At 35.6% G+C, this 20,093-nt stretch overlaps 1 protein-coding gene across 2 annotated transcripts in view; it reads left to right on the top strand.

The window, feature by feature from the left end:
- The window catches only part of LOC150098585 (uncharacterized), a 106,240-nt gene that overhangs the window by 18,698 nt on the left and 67,449 nt on the right, over positions 1–20,093 (top strand). For both annotated transcript variants that reach the window (XM_090404800.1, XM_090404799.1), the window contains exon 3: positions 1,876–1,995. In XM_090404800.1, the coding sequence (XP_090260926.1) occupies positions 1,884–1,995 (112 nt within the window). In that variant the 5' untranslated portion in view covers positions 1,876–1,883. The remainder of the gene's footprint in view (positions 1–1,875; positions 1,996–20,093) is intronic.

Raw genomic sequence — 20,093 nt, 5'->3', positions numbered from 1 at the left:
TTACCAATTAAAAATGGTTGCTGCATAATAGAATTAATATATTAATAAATAATATTAAAACTATTTTTGATGGTTACATAAAATGAGAATCTCCCAAACTTTTGGGAGAGAGAGACAATTGTTCCGATTCAGATTTTGCTGATGTAAAAGGGCTTTGCAACTTTCTTTAAAAATTCGTTCATATTTAAAATTGCTTCTATGGAGACGATGAGCTTCATCCCACTGGATACTGTTTAGTGTCAATACTATGTTGTGCCAGACCAGACTTTTGGGATTTCATGTATTCAATATAATATTGTTATTCATTAATTCTTTTTTTTCACAGAACAGCCTGTCTGCCCAAATTATGTCAGATTACATTCACAAGGTATCTGGTAAATGCCTGCTAATAATAGAGGTGACAATTTGTCTTTGGCAGATGACAACAGATGAGAAATTTGTTGATAGGAAAATATTTGGGAATAAGGTGATACTTTTTCAAAATTCTACCAATAAGTTCAGAGATACTAGGCATATAAGGGATTGGAAGACTGCAGTCTGTCAAAGAATCCTGAGGTGTTGGAAAATAGGAGTCAATTATCTGCTGGATTTGATGAGGGTTGTAACCATTAAATTCCATTAAAGTTTTGATAGTGAGAAGTTACCCATATACTCATTCTTTCTGCCATCAAACATACACAAACTCTAAGCCTTTCTTTCCACATATTCTGGATATTAACAAAACAAAACTGCTAATCCAACTCCCTTACATGGAGTAGGTAAGGCCATTTTAACCCTATCTAACTTGAAGACTAAGAGGGGGCACTTCAATCTCCACAGAGGCCAATTAGAGATAGAGCCCAAGACTATCACTAACACTATCCGGTGAAGAGAGGCGGCTGACAAGTGCTGCCATCTTGTGGTCCCTAATATTATTTTATTTATAATCTGCTCTCTTCTACTCAAGACTTTGTAAATTTGGCAGCACACTGAAAATCCTGTCCATTTTCTTCTTTTGATGCACATCCTTAAGTATAATCTCTTGCTGCATATTTATGTTGCCCTGATTTTTCAAATTTAAAATCAGTCTCTTGAGTTTTATTCCTGAAGGTTAGCAGATATGTAATCATTATCATCGTTTCTGAACACTGAATAAGATCATTCACTGGGAGACTTTCCTTATAATAAGATTGTGGTGAAAGAGCAAGCTTATTGCAAGGAAGAATTTGTTATGTTGGAGGCTTAATGGAATATATACAGCACTCGGAAAGGATTAAAACTGATTTTAATACTTATAAAAAAATGTAACACACTCAAATATGGCATAATAGGTATTGTGTTGTATTTGAGTATGTGTTACATTAGTTTTTTGTAATCCCTGAAGATGTCTCAGTGACTGAGATGAAATATTAGAAGAGTGCTGTATATATTTCATTAAACCTCCAATATGATGTCCTCACAGCACTTAAGCCTCAACACACGGAAGAATTTTCTTTAGAAAGGGGAAACTTATTTTTGCACACATAACGAAAGTGGAAGTTCAGCTGTTGAGGATCTTCATATATTCAAAGTGAACTTTTTTTTTTATTGAATTCAATTTTAAAAGCTTTAAATGTACTAGAAATATGTATGCATGTGATGTGTGCAACTTGCAGCATGCTCACATTTTTATTATTTCACATATGCACTCTGTCCTTCATAATATTGCGTAATTAATGGATGGTAAATGGAAGAAAATAATTAGTTTTCTAGTAAAAATTAGAAATTAAAACTGTAAATTGAATAGCTTATTTAACTTCTAGTTTCATTGTCCACTACCATTTAAGTAATTATCCTAAATGGACTAATCTATTTAAATGTAACTGCGTAAATATTTTAACTAATCATATTTTACAGATTTTTCGATGGCAGCTGTGCCATATACATCTTATAGCGCTGCCAAAATTCATGAAGGAATGAAGAAAGACCACAAAAAATTTGATCCAGATGCAACTCCACCACCATCTCCAAAAACATGTAAGTGATTTGTAGTAGTAGTAAAAATTAAGAATACTTTTTTTTAATGGAACATTTATCATTTCATATGATTATCATCTTTAGCTGATCAACTTTGGTAGATCACTTTAATGCATATGATTATATATTTATAGATGTTCCTATTCACATGCTAACCATGTGAAAAGTTGGAGTAATTTTCACAAAAAGAAAAAAAAATTTAATATAGTTACGATTTTCTGAAATCTTTATGTAGCTTTTGATATTAAATAATTAAGTAAACATAGAAATAATTTTGTGGTAATGGAGTTTCCCCTGTACTCCAGCCTGTAGGCTAAAATTAATAGTTAATTTACTAATTAAAATTTATCATATTTGGAAGATTACTAATCTGACATCCAGATATTTTTGAAGGTAAGGATGGCACATTCCAAAAATAGTGACATTGGAAGTAATGTTAAAGGTGTCAAACTAACTGAGTATAGAAATATATATTGAATAGCAAAACATGAATAATAATAATAAAAAATAAAAAAAAATGATGGTTCCAGAGCAGTAGAAGGAATGAATGAAGAGAAAATGAAATTGTTGTGTCAGTTTTTGGAGTTGAACTATGAAAGGGGGTGTTGAATAGCTATTGTGTGTGTGTGTTAACAGATTTAGAAGAGAGCAGGGGAATTATCGACGTCAATTCTGATAAACAGTGTCCATGGAAATATTTGTAAAAAATGCAGGTGACAGAAACTGAATATCTGTATGAAAGAGAATTGAATGAACTGGCGAGAGATCTCATCAAGGATCAGGCATTGACAGTTCTAGCTTTACTGGTTTTTCCATCTTGAAGTTGGTGTATACTCCCCCCCCCCCCCATTGATTGGAAAGACTGGTATTTGAATCTCATTTAGAACACAAAGAACCTTTATCATGGCTTTTCAGTTGAAGGCGAGTTAACTGGTCTCATAGGAGGTGGAAAGGTTCCCCTCCTGGAAACTCAGGTAAACTGGCCAGAACAACACATGCAATTTATAGTCATAAAGACATTTGCTTTGTACCCTTAGTTGCTTTGGTTGTAATCCAAAACAATCTCTCCCTTCTCCCCAGTCTGTAGGTGTGTAGAAAACCCACTCATATACTGGAAGGTATTTACATAAACAATCACATCACCCTTCATAACAGTATGGCATCCTCAAAACACTTATTCACAGAGCCATGGTGATTTGTTCAAATGATGTAGCCCTTGAAATTCTGAAAAAAAAGGTATCTGAGCTTAATATACTTATTTTGGTAGTTGATATTTTTTTATTCTAAGTAAATGATTCTTCCATTTAAACTATAAATAAATAAATTTATTCTAATATCTTTTTTTAATATATTATTTAATTTAGTATACATTCTTTAATTGTTCTTAAAATCTCATTTCTGCTGACTAGTTTATTTTGATCTTTTTTGTAACCAATCCATATTTCAAAACCATGTTACTAGAGTGAGAATATTTGGTCATTACTTTATAGAATTGAAGCTTTGGTGTTTTTTGTGTATATCTTTTTCAATTAACATGTAGATTTATGCAAAAAAGAAGAGTGAGACATTAAAAGTTTTGAGTCTGTTGCCACAGTATGATAGAGGCAAGCTGAAATGGAGAGCTATGATTATAAATGATTCAGTGTGCTGATTGTGCAAGGTAAATGGTGTGGAGTGAGTTTGATGAAAGGGTTTATATAAGGTGGATGGTTTGCATCTAAATGAATTTTATGTCAGGAGTCTTGAGAAAATGCTGTTCAATGAAAGTTCAGAAGTACAAAGTCAGAGAAACTAGAATGTTTGGGGGGGGGGGTGCATAAACATGAGTCCAGGCAACCTAGAGGCTAGTAAGTGGGATAGTGATCACATGATGCAAAAATGTAGCACCCCAAGTTAACTTTAGTGGGCTAAGTAGCACAAGGTGTAGGGGAGGTTGTGGGATGAAGGCTGTATTGCAGTTTATGTATACTAATGCCAGAAGACTGTGATGGTTTGGCCATGTGACTAGAATGGGAACAGAAAGACTACCATCTGAAGCCCTGAATACAACGATGGAAGATAAAAGATCCAAAGGACGGCCCAGAATTAGATGGCTAGACAAAATAAAAGAGGACCTGAAAACCAAATCACAACAAGCGACACCAAACTGGACAGAATTGTTCAGACTCTCCCGGGACAGACAGAAGTGGAAAGAGTTCATGTGGCCTCATTATCATCCACATAGATGATGGAAGAGAGAAGAAGAAGAATGCCAGAAGTATTTGAAATAAGGTTGAGGAGTTTTTGGCATTGGTTAGCACAACTTGGCCAAAAGTTACAGGCATTAGTGAGATGTGGTTGTGTTGTGTCGTCCCCCTTGTGTTTTAAGGCCCTTTCTATCTCTTGTAAGCATAAATCACACTAGTGTATCTTTCTTTAAATAATTCCTACTTATTACTTTCTTATCACCCTTTTACTATAATTTATCTTTTAACTTCTGTCTCATTATACTTATTACTTAGGCTGAAATCCCTGACGAGAGTGAAGTTGTTGTTCTGTGAGACAAAGAAATGCAAATGGCGGATGCCTATTTCTTTGTCTCAGCACTGGTTCTATCTCCCCTTTTCAAATTCAGAGAAAATTTATTTGTTTATGCTGCGCCACCCTGAATCCTAGGATATACTAAACATGTAAGACCAAGGAGTTAGAATCCAGTCAGCATTCGCTCTCAAATTTTAAACTTGCAGTCATGACCTGATAATATCTAATTTTCCCGCCTTTAGAAGTTCACTATATTTTATGAGCAAGTGCAGTAGCAAGTACAGGCAAGACAACATTTATATCTAAACAAAACATTTTAATTACAAGTAGAATACAAATACACTTTGAAGCACTGAGTTAATCATTCAATAAAATTTTGGTACAGCATTAGCACTCTTACATACAGTTATTTATCCTTTCCATAATTTTCTATCTGAGAAACCTAATTAATAACATTTTATCACTTAGTCTTGTTGTATCACTCTACTCGATCAAATCTCATTCTTAATATATATCAAATTCCATTCACAATCTTCTCTGACAAATCTTAATCAATTTACATATATCTCAGGCCTAATTAAGAACTCTTGTATATCTCTCTCTCTCTTAAGGTACATTCATGAGACAATGTTCTATTTCTTTCTTAAATCTATCACTTAACAGTTTAAAGAGTCTCTAGTAGCACATACAATAAATCTTCTTATTCAATTCCATTAGTTAAAAGACATAAAGTTTTCACCTTACCAATTTGCTGGTATGCTACTTTAACTGCTTCAGTATCTGTCAGATATCTACCTACGTTGACCGCTTCACTTCACACTTTACTGAATACTCTTTACGATTTTTCTCTATACTTCATATTGGAGGATTTCTGTAGTTTTCCACTATCATGATCTGCTGGGCTATTGTTTCCGACTGGTAAGTTCCCTTGGTCATTTGGTCGTAACTTCTTTGAACAAATAACAGAAAAAACTCACGTAGAAAGATTATTTATTAGTATAATTTTCGCCTACATTAAGCTCAAAATTAAACACTAACTGACAATTCCAAAAAGCGCCACCTAAGTAGCTGGTGTAAGATAACTAAAAAGATCAATAACTTTCCTAAAAAAAAAAAAAAAAATTAATACAATAAAAAGTTAGGAAAGATTAGCTGATTTGTAAAGTACTATCTCCCATAAAGGGGATAGACGTAAGCCGTCGGATCTGTTTAAGTTAGGAGAATGAAGTAGAGTTTCACATGTTTCTTTATAAAGGCGTTCCATGAGAAACTGACTTTTGTGAAGAACTATTGTCTTTCTCCAATGAACTCTGTGTCTAGTGAAGATGGCATGTTCAGAAAGTCCAGACTTTTCAGGTTTAAAGTATTCAATATAAGATTGGTGTTCTTGTAGCCAAATCTTCCCGTTTGTCCGAAATAAGATAATCCACAAGAGCATGGAATCTGGTAGACACCTGGATGATTAAGATGTGGAAGCTTGTCCTTAGGAGAAGTGAGAAAGTGGAGATTTTTCTAAACGGTCGAAAGGCAACAAAAATATTCAGTGGTTTTAAAACTTTTGCTATACGTTCACTGATGCCTTGTACATAAGGGATAGTAATGTGCGTTATTTCCTCTGTGTTTGAAGAGGAAGACATATTAAAACTACTCAAAGTTCTTTTAATGAAGCAATTCTTATAACCATTAGATAGAAAGGAAGAAGTTATGTATTGTAGTTCTTTCTGTAAAAGATCGTCTGTAGAACAAAAGGAGTGGGCCCGATGAACCAGTGTTTTAATAGTTCCTGCCTTTTGACTGGGATGGTGATGAGATTCCGCATGGATATAATGGCCTGTATGAGTCTTCTTTCTATAAACTGAGAAATGTAGGTTACCATCTGGTTGGCGAAGAATTAGAAGATCTAAAAAGGCTAACTGCTTATTTGATTCTACTTCTAGGGTAAACTTGATCCTAGGATGAAATGTGTTTAACTTAGTGAGAAATTGTTGAAGTTCATCAGAAGAGCCATTCCATACAGCAAAAATGTCATCGACATATCTGAACCAATGCGTAGGTCTGGGAGAAATGTTGTCAAAGATACGTTGTTCAAAATGTTCCATAAAGAAATTGGAGATAGCAGGAGAAAGAGGATTACCCATTGCTGTTCCTTCAATTTGTTGATACAACTTATTTTTAAAGGAAAAATAACCAATGGAATGGCTCTTCTGATGAACTTCAATAATTTCTCACTACATTTGGGAATAAAGAAAATGAATTTCTCGAGTTCTTGAGAGATAACTATCTCAGGCAGCATGTAAATGAGGGCATGCGAGGATCGAGAGTTCTAGATTTGATCATTTCATCAGAGGATATAATTGTGAGAGGAGTTTCACATTTTCCTCCAGTGGGTGAAAGTGATCATGAAGTAATCACCTGTTTTGTGGCTAGTCATATGCAGACTTTTGTGAGGAAAGGATATATGTGGAGTTATAAGGCTGTTGATTATGACAAGCTTAGGAGAGAGCTTAGAGCTATAACATGGAATGAGGAGTTAAATGCTGCATGGGAACTGACAAAGAAATATATAACAGCATCAATGTGTGAATGTATTCTGAAAGCCAAAAGGCTGAATTAGGTAGGTGTAAAATGGATGAATGTGGAGCTTAAGCGTGAAATCTAGAAAAAGAAAGTACTTTGGAGGAAGTACAAGATGTATAATGGAAATAATCAGTCGCATGAAGAGTATAAAGAACAAGCCAGGAGAGTGACTCAGTAAGGAAAGCAAAAGTAGAGTATGAGCAGAAATTGGCAAATCAGGCAAAGAAAAACCCTAGAGAGTTTTTTAGATACGTGACAAGTAGAAGAAAAAATGATTGTGGTAAGATGAAGTTATGGATGAAAGTGGTTCCACCCTAATCAGGGTGGAATCATGAGGCAGTTAGGACATAGAAGAGGATGGCTTAATTGTGAATGAGTAGGAGGTATTTGAGGAAATAAATAAACTTGATGTCAATTAGGTGATAGGATTTGATGACATATTGTTAACTGAAGGAGATTTTTATATAGAGAATATTATCATAATATTATTTTAATCCTTTTATTAATCCTACCAGCTGCACCATTGTTTATATATAGGATTTTTATTTATTTTATTTAATCTCTGTATTTCTAACAATTATTTTTTTTAATTCCGAGTGTACCTATATATTTATTTATTGCACAAGGGTTCACTCTGATGGGTGCAATGACCTCTTTTTTACTATTGCTTTCAGATATATATATATATATATACTTCAAACAATATTACATAACTAACTACAAATTTAATTGGATCCAAGGCCTTTTAAAAATAAACTTACACTTAAGACTAGACTAAACACTTTGTTTGCACAATGACAAAATGTTCATAGCCAGTTTCTTTCTCTGTTAAGGCCCTTTTCCAAAGATATATGACTTTATTCTTCATTTTCACAGGATCCTTTCTCAATACTTATGTAGCACACATTAATTCTTTCTGACTCAATTCTGTCTCCTCTTTTTAGTAGAAATAACAATTAGATTCGGCGTCCTTAATACAAATGAAACTTCCTAATCAGAGTTTTCTCGAACATTCCTTTAGAACATAAATAGCAATTTCTTCTTTTATTCACTGCTTATTGACAGTCTTAACTCTCCCGCTTTAAAAAATTCACAATTCTACGATTCCCTTTTCGGAATCTACTATAAATCTTCCAATTAGCTTTTCCTCAAATATTCCTTTTAAAATGATCTATAGCAATATTTTCTTTTATTTAGCAATACTTATTCCACATTAAAACTTCATAGTTCCACGATTCCCTTTTCGGAATATAGTATTAATTTTCCTCCGACTGTCACATAAAAAAACTCAATTTCCTTCGAATCTAAATATCTGCCAGCTTGTGTTCTAATTTTTTCTCTCCAAACGCTCTTCTTGTTTACAGCCGTTACTCTGATACCGAACACTGGTCTTGTCAGCTGTCAATCACACATCAAACTTCTCGGTGAGCATGCGCACTCCTTGAAACTGGTAAGCAAGCAGTTAGGTATAATGGCTGACACGTTGTCTCCGTTAGCGACAAGAGAATGTCTTCAAAAAACACAACTTAATATTTTAAACTACAGTAAAATTGTTTAAAGTAACACAACTATCAAATCCAGTAAGTACATCAATTTTTTAAATGCTTTACATATCACTTTGGCAAAATAATTTCAATCACGGGCACATCGCAAGTGCCGACAATGCGTGTTATGAAACTAATAAACATTCTAACATAAACAATTCGTAACAAATATTCAGAATTTTAAATTATGATTATTTTTACCATATCACCATGCATCTTAAGAGAATGTTCCAGGAAATTGGCAGTAGCATTGGCATGTCTGTTTTATAAAAGTCTTGCAACAGCACAGGTTCCAAGGGAGTGGAAGGATGGCAAAATTGTTCCACTCATCAAAGTGGTGATAAGACTATAGCTTCAGATTATAGGCTGGAGTTGTGGTGAAGGCACTGGAGAGACTGGTGAGAAGTAGGACAGAAATAGGTTGATAACAGCAGTAGTATTCTGTGTGGTTATCAGAATGGGTTTGTTAAGGGAAGATCGTGTTTCAGAAAGTTGTATAGGGGTGCAGTATCCCAAAAGAGAAAGGTCACTAGTGGTGCGCTGCAGGGGTCAGTTTTGGGGCCATTGTTGTTCAGTATGTATGTTAATGATATTGGGATGGGTTTAATTAGTGATATGCATCTGTTTGCAGATGATGCAAACTGGAGAGAGCAATGCAGTGTCAAGTGAATGTTATGGTACAAGAGGACTTGAATAGATTGCATGAATGACAGTAAGTGGAACTGTCAGTTCAATGTTAATGTTGCAAAGTGTAAGGTTTTAATATTTGGTAAGCAATGATGGGATGCAAAGTATACACTTGGTGGGGAAATTTTAAAGGAAGTAGAGGATATGAGAGATGGTGGACAAGGACCTGAAGACATTACATCGGATAATGACAATGATGCAGAGGACCCTGATATGCAGAAATAGAAAGGTTATGATTCCATTGTATAAGGCCTTGATCAGGCTGCATATGGATTATTATGCACAGATTTGGTCGCCTGGTTTTCATAGTGATGATATGTTGGAAAGGGTCCAGAGAAGATTCACAGAGGTAGTCAGTGATCTTTGGAATGTGAAGTACGAGGATATATTGTAAGTTGCAGATCCTTGTGAGAGGGTTGTGGGCGGGGGATATGATTGAGACATATAAGCTAGTCAGGGGTTATCTTGTTGACATGGAAGAGATTTTTCATCGAATGGAAGGGGGGTGGTAGAACAAGACGCAAGGAGGGTGTGAGCAGAGGAGTGCAGAGTAGGTTCTTTGCATGGAGAGTAGTTGGTGAGTGGAATATATTGTCTGAGTGTATTTCTCCACCATTTCCTCATTCCCAAGAAACCCGTGTGACCAGACCTGAGCAGAAGTTATCCAGATGTGGTTGTATCAAGGCTTTATAAAGAGGAATGATAACCCTCTTATCCAGTGGTGTGTTGGTAAATTTTTAACAACTAGCTCGCTTTCGAAAAGAAGTACTTTAGTAATCTATTTACAGTATAGTGTACCACATTGTAAATAGATTACTAAAGTACTTCTTTTCTAAATTGTGGACGCTTCATCAATTATAATGCAAATTTTAGAATTCTCATTGATCACATTTTTAAGTATTTTTATTCTAATTTCATTTGCAATATGCTCTGCAATATTTGTAGCACTATATCGCGCATGTAAACAATTTCCTATGTCAACACCGTTTTTTGTTTGCAATTCTAGTCTCCCTTCAATATCAGCTAAGGGTCTATTTCGTTTTATTAAACTATACACAGTGTTATAGGTCCTAAACAAAAGTCCTCCCATGACTTTTGTTTAGCTAGTTTAACGCAGTGTTTAGCTGTGTTAAACTAGGCAAACAAGCTGACTTATTTGGCAGGAACTTTTGATATGCTTTCTTCTTTTCCTTCACTGCCTCTTTAACTTCCTGTGTCCACTATGGAGTTCTAATTTTTCTATCCTTGCAGACAACCTCATCACATGCCTCTTTGGCTGAATCATTCGGGGTTTTCTTCAAGGTTTGGTTCTTGTTCTCAAACTCTTTCATTTTTTTTCCCAATAATCTTTGTTTATTTTAGTCTACAGTTCACATCTGAGAGCTGCTCAACTTTTAATCGCTTTAAAACTTTCTTACATGTTCTTCTTTTTAATATGAAATTCAATTTTATCCTGCTCAAGACTAAATTGTGATCGCTTTCAATTTCAAATCGTCTGTACACTCTGGTGTCCTGCACCAGGGAGAAAACATCACTATCAACAATAACATAGTCAATGAGAGTTTTCTTATTCCTTGCCTCTTTTCTCTCCATGTGAATTTGTGCACATTTTTATGTTGTAACATGGTGTTAGTAATAACCAGTCCATGTTCTGAGCAGAAATCCAACAGGTATTTGTCATTATTATTAACTTTTCTCTTTTGTCCAAATTTTCCCAAAACATTTTTGCATGTCTGACAATCATTCTGATATTCCCCATTCTGATATTTTGCCCACATCACTCTACTTGACACTGCCTGCCATTCAAGAAGATGAGCCTCATTTTGTTTTGAATACTATGGCTACTCCTTCTTTTCCTTGATTTTCATTGCCCGAATATAACATTTCGTATTTCTTGCTCAGAAAGATCTCACCAGTTTTTGTCTTTTTTGTTTCAGTCAACCCTATTATGTTGATCTGGTACTTATCTAATTCCTCAGCTAGCTCCATTTCTTTGCCATTCAGGCTTCTTATGTTGATAGTACTGATCTTTAACTCTGGTGATGTTGAGTTGGGGTGTGCTTTCAGATTTGTTCCAGTAGCTGACTTTTCGCTGTTTGTCCTGGTTCCCTGGTGAAATGGCCTTGCTTAATCAGGCGAAGCCCCAGCTGGCATGATATTTTGTCATGTTGTACCATCATTTTGTATATTGATTTAACCAATAAGAATACAATTTGGTTGGCTAAATCCCAAATTGCCAGCCCATCTTCGTTCCTTCAGTATCCAGGTAGATACCCAACAGGGTGCACCACGAGAAGGTGAGGATTGAACATTAGGTCAGAAGCCCTGGTCGGTTCTCCGCATTCCTTTAAAGGCTATGTGGAGGTCTCCTCTCAGTTATACAGCTTTGACCCTTAAGCACCCCTTTTATTAAATATAAATAAAATAAAATTTTATTTAATTTTAACCTTTATAGATTTCAGAAAAAAGCCAGTGAGAACAGGAGTCCTGCAAAGTGATGTACTAGCACCTTATTTGTTCTTAGTATAATTGGATTACATTTTCTGGACCATCAATACAGAAAAGATCTTGGTTTTAACATGAGAACATCCACCCACACTATGCAAATAACTGATCTTAGCTTTGCTGATGATATACGTATTGATACAGAACCAACAAATGCAGAAAAACATCTCAGTCTACTAGAGGCACAAGCTAAACTTATTAACCTGCAGATCAACATCCGAAAGTCCAAAGTATTCTCAATAGGTTATGAAAATTTTATACTTCATATCAACAATAAACCCTTAGAAAGAGTAAAGGACTTTCAATATCTTGGATTGTACATCAGCAGTAGAGAAAATATTAGAAAACATAAACAGCTGGCTTTAGTCTTCAATAACAAACTCTGCCCCATCTGGAAATCATCATTAATATCGTTAAAGACAAAAATAAGACCATACCATGCAACCAGTTGATCTTCTTGCATGGTTCTCGAACCTGGACAATACTCACCAAAAAAAACTACATGTCTAATTAACTCCTTTGGAACTACGTGTCTCCGACTGATTTGATACACTTGGATGGACTGTGTCACTAACTGTGCTATGCTAAATCTATCTAAGCAAGAACCACTTATCAATATAGTTAAAAAAGTACAACTCAGATGGCTTGGACATCAATTCAGACATCCTGAGGTCTCATCTTTTTGGAATCATTCGTCCTGTACAAACCAGAAGGTGGCAATCGCAGTAGAGGAAGACCATGCAAACAATTTTGGCAATACATATGCGAAACCATCAATAGGCTGAACTGTAAAACTCTATCTGACATCTACCAGTTAGCTCAAGATAGATAGACTTGAAAGACCATAATTTGCAATCTTTAATTTTTAATGTAAATCTCTTTTCCCTTTTCACATTGTATCATATTGTGAATAAACTATGATGATGATGATTGTTTCTGCTCTTTCATTTAAACTCTTGAAATTCCTTAACCACAATAAAAGAAATTAAGAATCTCACTTATTATGCTTGCATGTATCTTCTCTTAATAAGAAAGTTTCCTTAAATACATCTTTCCTTTATTTTGCTGAAGTAGCAGGAAGAATAATCACTCTTGCAATAAGAATATATTTATTTGAGCAGTTCCAAATGCACTTCCAAATGCACTTCCAATAAAAAGAACTTTACTGCAGATTCCATCTTGCTCCTTGGAACATATACAACTTGCTTCTCATTAAGTCCATAACATTCTAATGTACGAAGGCTTGATACATTATACTGTCTTTCAATTATGGACCGTGGAATTATCTTCCTTGGAGAGTAGTGAAAGATGCATATATAAACCTTTCTGACATCACAGAACTTAGTAGTTTTTCTCTCATTTTTTAGTAGTATACAGGCTTACTCAGCAAAATGAGTGCTGAGTAACTGAGTTACTGAGCAAAATATCATCAGACTATCAACAGATAGTCTGATGATATTTTCATATTATATAACAAATTATATATGCTATTACTAACTTCCAATCAACAATTTTCCTCCAAATTAATCTGTATCTGTCAAGACTCCAATATTATCAGATCTTATATTTCTGTTTCTAAGGCACTTTTTACTGTATCCATCCATCTACATCTTGGTCTTCCTCTGGGTCTTTTTCCTGCCAACATGGCAAAGAACACTTGTTTTGCTAATCTTTTCTCTCCCATTCTGTTTAAGTACCATATCACCTAAGATTAGCGCTACTAACACATTCCTGAATGCTAATGATGATATAATATTATGATTTTATTATGATTTTGCATATAATGATTTCTGACTGATAAAATTCTGATTGTTAACAAATCAGAGATGAAGATTTTAACTCAATTTTATAGTTTCAGCAATTTCAATACTTCTTAAAATATCATAAGGAGATCATTAGGGTTAATTTGCTAACTCAGCCAAGATTTTTAATTAACAGTGATTTATAATATGGTGTTTAAAATTCGGTGTTGTTTGATTATTTGTAATAGTGCTTCATGATATAAACAACACCAAAAAGATAAAAATACATTTATTTAACTTACTAATATTTTGCTTGTTTTCTCCTTATCATTATCAGTGCACAGTTATAACAGCGACAGCCACACAGTATTCAACTAAGTAATTGTGGAAAACAATTCATATTGTAACTGAAAACTGAACTAATGTCCTTACATGGCATACTCTATGGGCCAGTTAACCATAAAATTAAGTTAGAGAAGTAAGGCTATCAGGCCTCAAAATCAGTCTCTCAGATCTTTGGTATATTAATTCAGCCATATTGTTGAGGATGGGAGAGTGCTTCATAGCTGATGCTGATTCTAAAAATAGTCTTTCAGACTTACAATGACTTCTATGTAATATGAGGGTGATCTGAAAAGTTCTGTGCCTCGACCATAGATGGCAACACTATTGGCAAGATGTTTTTTCTAAGCTGGTACATCTGTCATAAGCATCCATGTGAAATTGAAAGACATTCTATCAAGTAGTTTGTTTTATACAACTGTCTGAAGCAAAAGTGTTGTCTGTATTCCTTAAAATGGATAAAATTGAGTATCGTGCGGTTATAAAATTCTTTGTAACAGATGGTTTAACGCCAAAAGAAATTCATTCGAAGTTCATAAAAGTTTATGGGCACTCTTCTCCTACATTTTTGACAATTAAGAAATGGGCTGCCGAGTTTAAACGTGGCCGTACCAGCATTGAAGAAAGATGATCCACGTGAAAGACGTCCAAAAAGTGTAACAACACCAGAAATTATTGATCAGGTGTACGATATGGTATGGTATTGGATGACCAGCGAGTCAAAGTGCATGAAATTGCTGAGACTGTAGGCATTTCAAAATAATGTGTAGGATATATTTTGCATGAAGAATTGCAAATGAAAAAGCTTTGTGTAAGATGGGTGCCACGCTTGCTCACAGCAGATCAAAAACGCACTTGCGTGCAAATCTCTGAACAGTGCTTGGAGCGTTTTAACAAGAATAAAACTGATTTTGTGTGTCGATGTATTACTATGGATGAGACTTGGATTCACCATTACACACCAGAATCCAAACAGCAGTAAAAACAGTGGACAGAAGCAGTTGTTCAGGGGCAAAGAAGAAAGTCTGTTCCATCAGCAGAAAAGGTCATATCATCGGTGTTTTGGGATGCTAAAGACATTTTGTTTATTAATTATCTTGAAAAGGATAAAACAATAACTGGGGAACGTTATTCAGATCTTTTAACCAGACTAGATGAAAAAATTTGTGAGAAAAGACCCGGTTTGCAGAAGAAAAAAAATCATCTTTCATCAGGACAATGCACCTGCCCACAAAGATGTTCTGGCAATGGGAAAATTAAGGGATCTGCACTATGGATTGTTGGAACATCCACCCTATTCTCCATATTTGGCTCTCTCTGACTTCTGTCTCCTCCCAAAACTAAAACTCTTCCTCACTGGTTAGCGTTTTTCTTTGAATCAAGAGGTGATTGCAGCTGTAGAGGGCTAGTTTGCAGATCTTACTGAGAACTACTACAGGGACAGGATAATGGTGCTGGTGCATTGCTGGAATAAATGTATTAGTCTCAAGGGAGATTATGTTGAAAAATAAAAATAATTTTGAAATTATAAATTCGTTTGTTGATTGTTAGGCTGCGAACTTTTCAGACTGCCGTCGTGTAGATGTTTTGGTCCATCTAATCCTGTGTGAAGGGTCATCTAGAACAGGGATTCTCAACCTATGGTACGTGCACCACTGGTGGTGTGCGAGCCACTGCCAGGTGGTACGAAAACAGATTTGCTTACTGGTGCATCTAATATCTTGAATTAAATATAGTGGTATGCCACTGGAAAAGGTTGAGAACCCCTGATCTAGAGCATAGTCTGCCAATCCCAAATTGCCATACAGATGACTGCAGGTCTAATTTTTCTCTTCTTCAAGGTGGATGTTAACTGATTTACCATTCTGTCTAAAGTAGTTTGTAGGCACAAGGAACTTTATATACTCCAAGATATGCAAGAGGATGCAGTTATGTATCCACTTGCACATCCTGGAATGCAAGAGAATAAGGATTCACTTAGGACTAACATTCTACAACTATCTCTAATCCAAAGTATTTTAATAATATGATGATACACTATTTTGTTTCTTGTATGTGAAAAATGTTACTTTTGTATTGATTTAGCTCTCAATATCTTCATGGGTCTAGCCCCCACTGAGATTTCAGTAAAGGTCAAAACCCACCCATCTTTCCCTTAATACATAGCAAAGCATGCATACATCTGAAAGGACAAGCTTTATGTGGCTGCTACATATACTGACCATTACATTACAAACCTTTATGCAGATATATGTAGATGTCACTTATGCAGTGTATATACTCAAAATGCTGGAGCCATGATTTTGAAAACAGCAGAACTGACTGGTTTCTCAAAAGGTGAGATATCCTGGTTATTTAATCAGTGGAAAAATAACCTACATTGCTTGTTAAGAGGTGTAAATGTGGTCCTAAGATAGTCTGTCAGGGACGAGATTGCTATTGTCTGAGAAGTCTTGTACTGACAAATAGAAGTATGCAGCAATTGACTGAAGTGTTTAATGAAGGCTGTTCTCAACCCATATTTCACTGAACTATGTGCAGGGAATTGAAGAGGATCAGTATTGGCAGTCACATGCCTATACATAAAATAAGTTTCTGATTCAGTGGCTGGTTTGTTTAGTTTCATGTGAAAGTTTCTGGAATAGAAAACTACATAGACACTGGAATACAAATAAATAATTTACTACAGTTAATTATTTACAAGCCAATGTTTTCCTGGCTCAAGCTAGCATTATCAGAGGCAATTTAACAATACACTCTCAGCGAAGACAATGAAATGATTTAGATAACAAGGAGTGATCACATGCATGGAGGACGACATAGGCACTCTTTGTGTTGATTTCTTATTAATGCTGATGAGTAGATAAGGTAGTGCACAAAAATCTATGCAAGATCATACTGTCATTTCTGTTGCAATTAACCAGGTTCTGTAGAACCTTGTTGATAATGAGTTTTCTCCTAGATTCTGCTCTTTCATATGTTGCTGTTTGATATCTGTCCATCAGTCATCCTCATTTCTGTATGATGAGCTTCATGTCCATCCTCATTTGTTTCAGTTTGTATAATGGAGTTCCACACAGTATCTCATTGGATACCTGTTGAATTTTGCAAATTCCACCAGAATCATTGTATAGCTATTATCCGATCTTGTCCATCTTGGTATTAAATGTAATGTACAATAGGAGATTACATCTATCTGCATTACAAAAATTTTCTCTATCCACTTCAGAATTATGTCTTGCTGCCTTTAGATCTTCATATATTAAGGATTATTATTAACAAACCTCTGGATGATTGCTTGATGGAGGGATGCCAATTACGACTGCCTCAGCTGAACAAAGGAGATGAATGTTAATGTTGCACCATTTAGTCAGCGGGGCTACATTACAAGAATCTAAATACATTCCCTCCCAACATCAGTGGATCAAAGACGGGACTCACTTCCTCCATGGATTTGAATATATATCGATTTAATTAGGACAAGAATTGACATTCAGCCAATTTGAGGTCTTCCCTTAGTTCTATGAGCTTGTGTCGGCAGAGCATCGACTCAAGCTTCTTCCCTTAGTTGTATGAGTTTGAGTCAATGCTCTGCTGACTCAAGCTCATACTACTAAGGGAAGAAGTGATGACAAGAACTGCTGAGCTGGCTGTCAGAGTATAGAAACTTTGGCTCATGTTAGTCAGTGTTATTGCACACATGGAGTATGTCAGAAGACAATGTATTAGTGAGGGTTATAGATAATCGGTTAAAGAACAAAGATTGGATAACAGCACTAAAATCCTACTATAGTACTAACATTGGATTGAAGAAGCCTGACATATCATAAAGAGAGGTGATGAGTTAGTTGTTAGCGACAACTTTTATGTCACTAACAACTAACTCATCACCTCTCTTTACAACATGTCAGGCTTCTTCAGTCCAATGTTATTGGTCGTGTTTTCCCAGCACCCATGCTGGGCAACCACGTCACTATCCTTCATCATGAGAAAGCTGAATACTATTCTGAAAACCAAGATTTGGTGTTGCTACTTCAGGAAGAACACCAGATTATACCAAAATTTACCTCTGCAACTGTATCCTTTAAGGGTGTATGATGTCAGCAAAGTTATATGGACTTGCTTTGGACTCTCAGACTGATTTCAATATACTCTTCTTTGCATGCCTTGCAAGACACACTTGTAGCATGCAGAACTTACCAGAGAATGACTTCTTGAATCCCCATACCTAGAGCTGGATATCACAGGATATTGTTGAGGGCTATATGTGGGACTAGAGTGCGTTGCACTGATTTCAGCGTGAAGTTAGAAAAAAAAAAATGTGCCACCTGTTACTGGCTTCATTGGCTAAGCAGATATTATGAAGGTATGCTCAGAAGTTGTGATCATCACCATGAAGGAATTGAGGTAGAACCATGTAATTTACACATTATTCTACATATTCCCCACAAAGTGTTATACACTTGTTACAATGCTGCTGCATCATTTGCAATCCTCTGAGAAAAAAAGTCTTTCCTTTGTTGCATAAACCAATCCTCAGCTGTAGATATGAGTTCATCATCTGCAGTAAATTTTGTACCTTTGGAATGTTTCTTTAAATTTGGGAATAGGAAATAGATGGGGCCAGGTCTGGCAAATAGGATGAGTGAGGCAGACATTGAAAGTGCAAGTTGTGTATTGTCTGTTGGGTTTCATGAGCAGGTGCATTGTCCTGCAAAAGCAACACACCTCTGTTAAGTTTCCAGTATCATTTTTCCTTCAGTTCCTTGAGTGCTGTTGAATAAACTGCTGCTGTAGCAGTTTATTCAACTATTTTGGATACTATTTTTTGAGGTATTTGGTAAATATTACACCATCCACATCCCAAAAGATAATGGCAAGAACCTTCCCTGCTGACCTTTGGGTTCGGAACTTATTTGGCTATGGAGAACCGTTGTGTTTTCACTCCATTGACTGTTGTTTGGTCTTTGGGTCATAGTGATGAAGCCATGTTTCTTCAGCAGTCACAATACGAGCCAAAAAATTGGCAGCTGATTTCTCAAAATGACCCAAAATCCATTGAGATAACAGCACATGTTCTCTTTTGGTAAGCATTCAAACATTTGAGGACCCACTTCACTGAGAGTTTCTGCATGTTTAGATGTTGGTAGATAAGGACCTCACCCCAACTCATTCCCTGGATATTCCCAGAGTCTTTGCAATGTTTTTGACTGGTATTTGTCTATCATCAAGGATCATGGCATGCACTGCATCGATGTTTTCAGGTGTGATTACTGTGGAAGATATTCCTGACATTGGGGGTATCTGTTGTTTCAGGATGCCCAATTTTAAACGGCCACCCCATCTGGCAGCTGTTGGATATGCTGGGGCACATTCCCCTAAAGTCTCTCACAAAGTTTGGTGAATCTCACTTGCAGACTCTTACAGCACAAAAAACTTGATGGCTGCCCGCACCTCCGTGTCTTCGAATTTCTTCAGAACCTCTGACATGTCCTCTTATATATTCTAAACGAAAAAGAACAAATTATTGCAATTTGATGAAACATGGGAGTTAAAGGGTTTTAAGATGCATTCTTTTTTGTGGTTATATCAGTTGCTTTAATATCATTTTTGTTCTAGGTGTTTATCAGAACTTTTCAGCCATTCCTTGTATCTCTGTTTCTCCAACCAGCACAGTGATTTCAACTGTGGATATAGATGTTTTGTTTTGTTCATGAAAGTCATTAAGGTGGCAGATGAGTTTCTTTGCACAATGTGAGACCACAACCCTGCTTGCTTCAAGTCAAATTCAAATGACCTGATTCTTTTAATGGCATTAATTGTATAACGGATTTACAACTTTTCATAGGTAGGAGTCAAATCTGGATATGAATTTTGTTTAAATTATAGCAAGAAGTTTAATCTGTTTTAGTTTGTGCTTCAGCTATCACTAACAGTAGCAATAGCAGCAGATTTTTATGGCTTTTCATGAATCAGATTCACAGCAGCAGTATAACTATAATCTTCCAGCCAATGAGTGATAATGCCTTTCATTTCGAAAGAACTGGGATCATATCCTTTGTAGGAAAGGGAACTTTTCTAGAGACTTTTCAAATGAAAGCAAGTTAGATATTACGCAAACAGAATCACATTAAATGCATTTTATGGTTTGTGTCATATTCATATTTTAGTATTTTTACTA

The sequence above is a fragment of the Typopeltis vanoorti genome, chromosome 15, assembly GCF_054136105.1.
Source record: "Typopeltis vanoorti isolate ZY-2024b chromosome 15, IOZ_Tvanoo_1.0, whole genome shotgun sequence".
NCBI lineage: Eukaryota > Metazoa > Arthropoda > Arachnida > Uropygi > Thelyphonidae > Typopeltis > Typopeltis vanoorti.
This window is presented reverse-complemented; position numbering and strand designations above follow the sequence as displayed.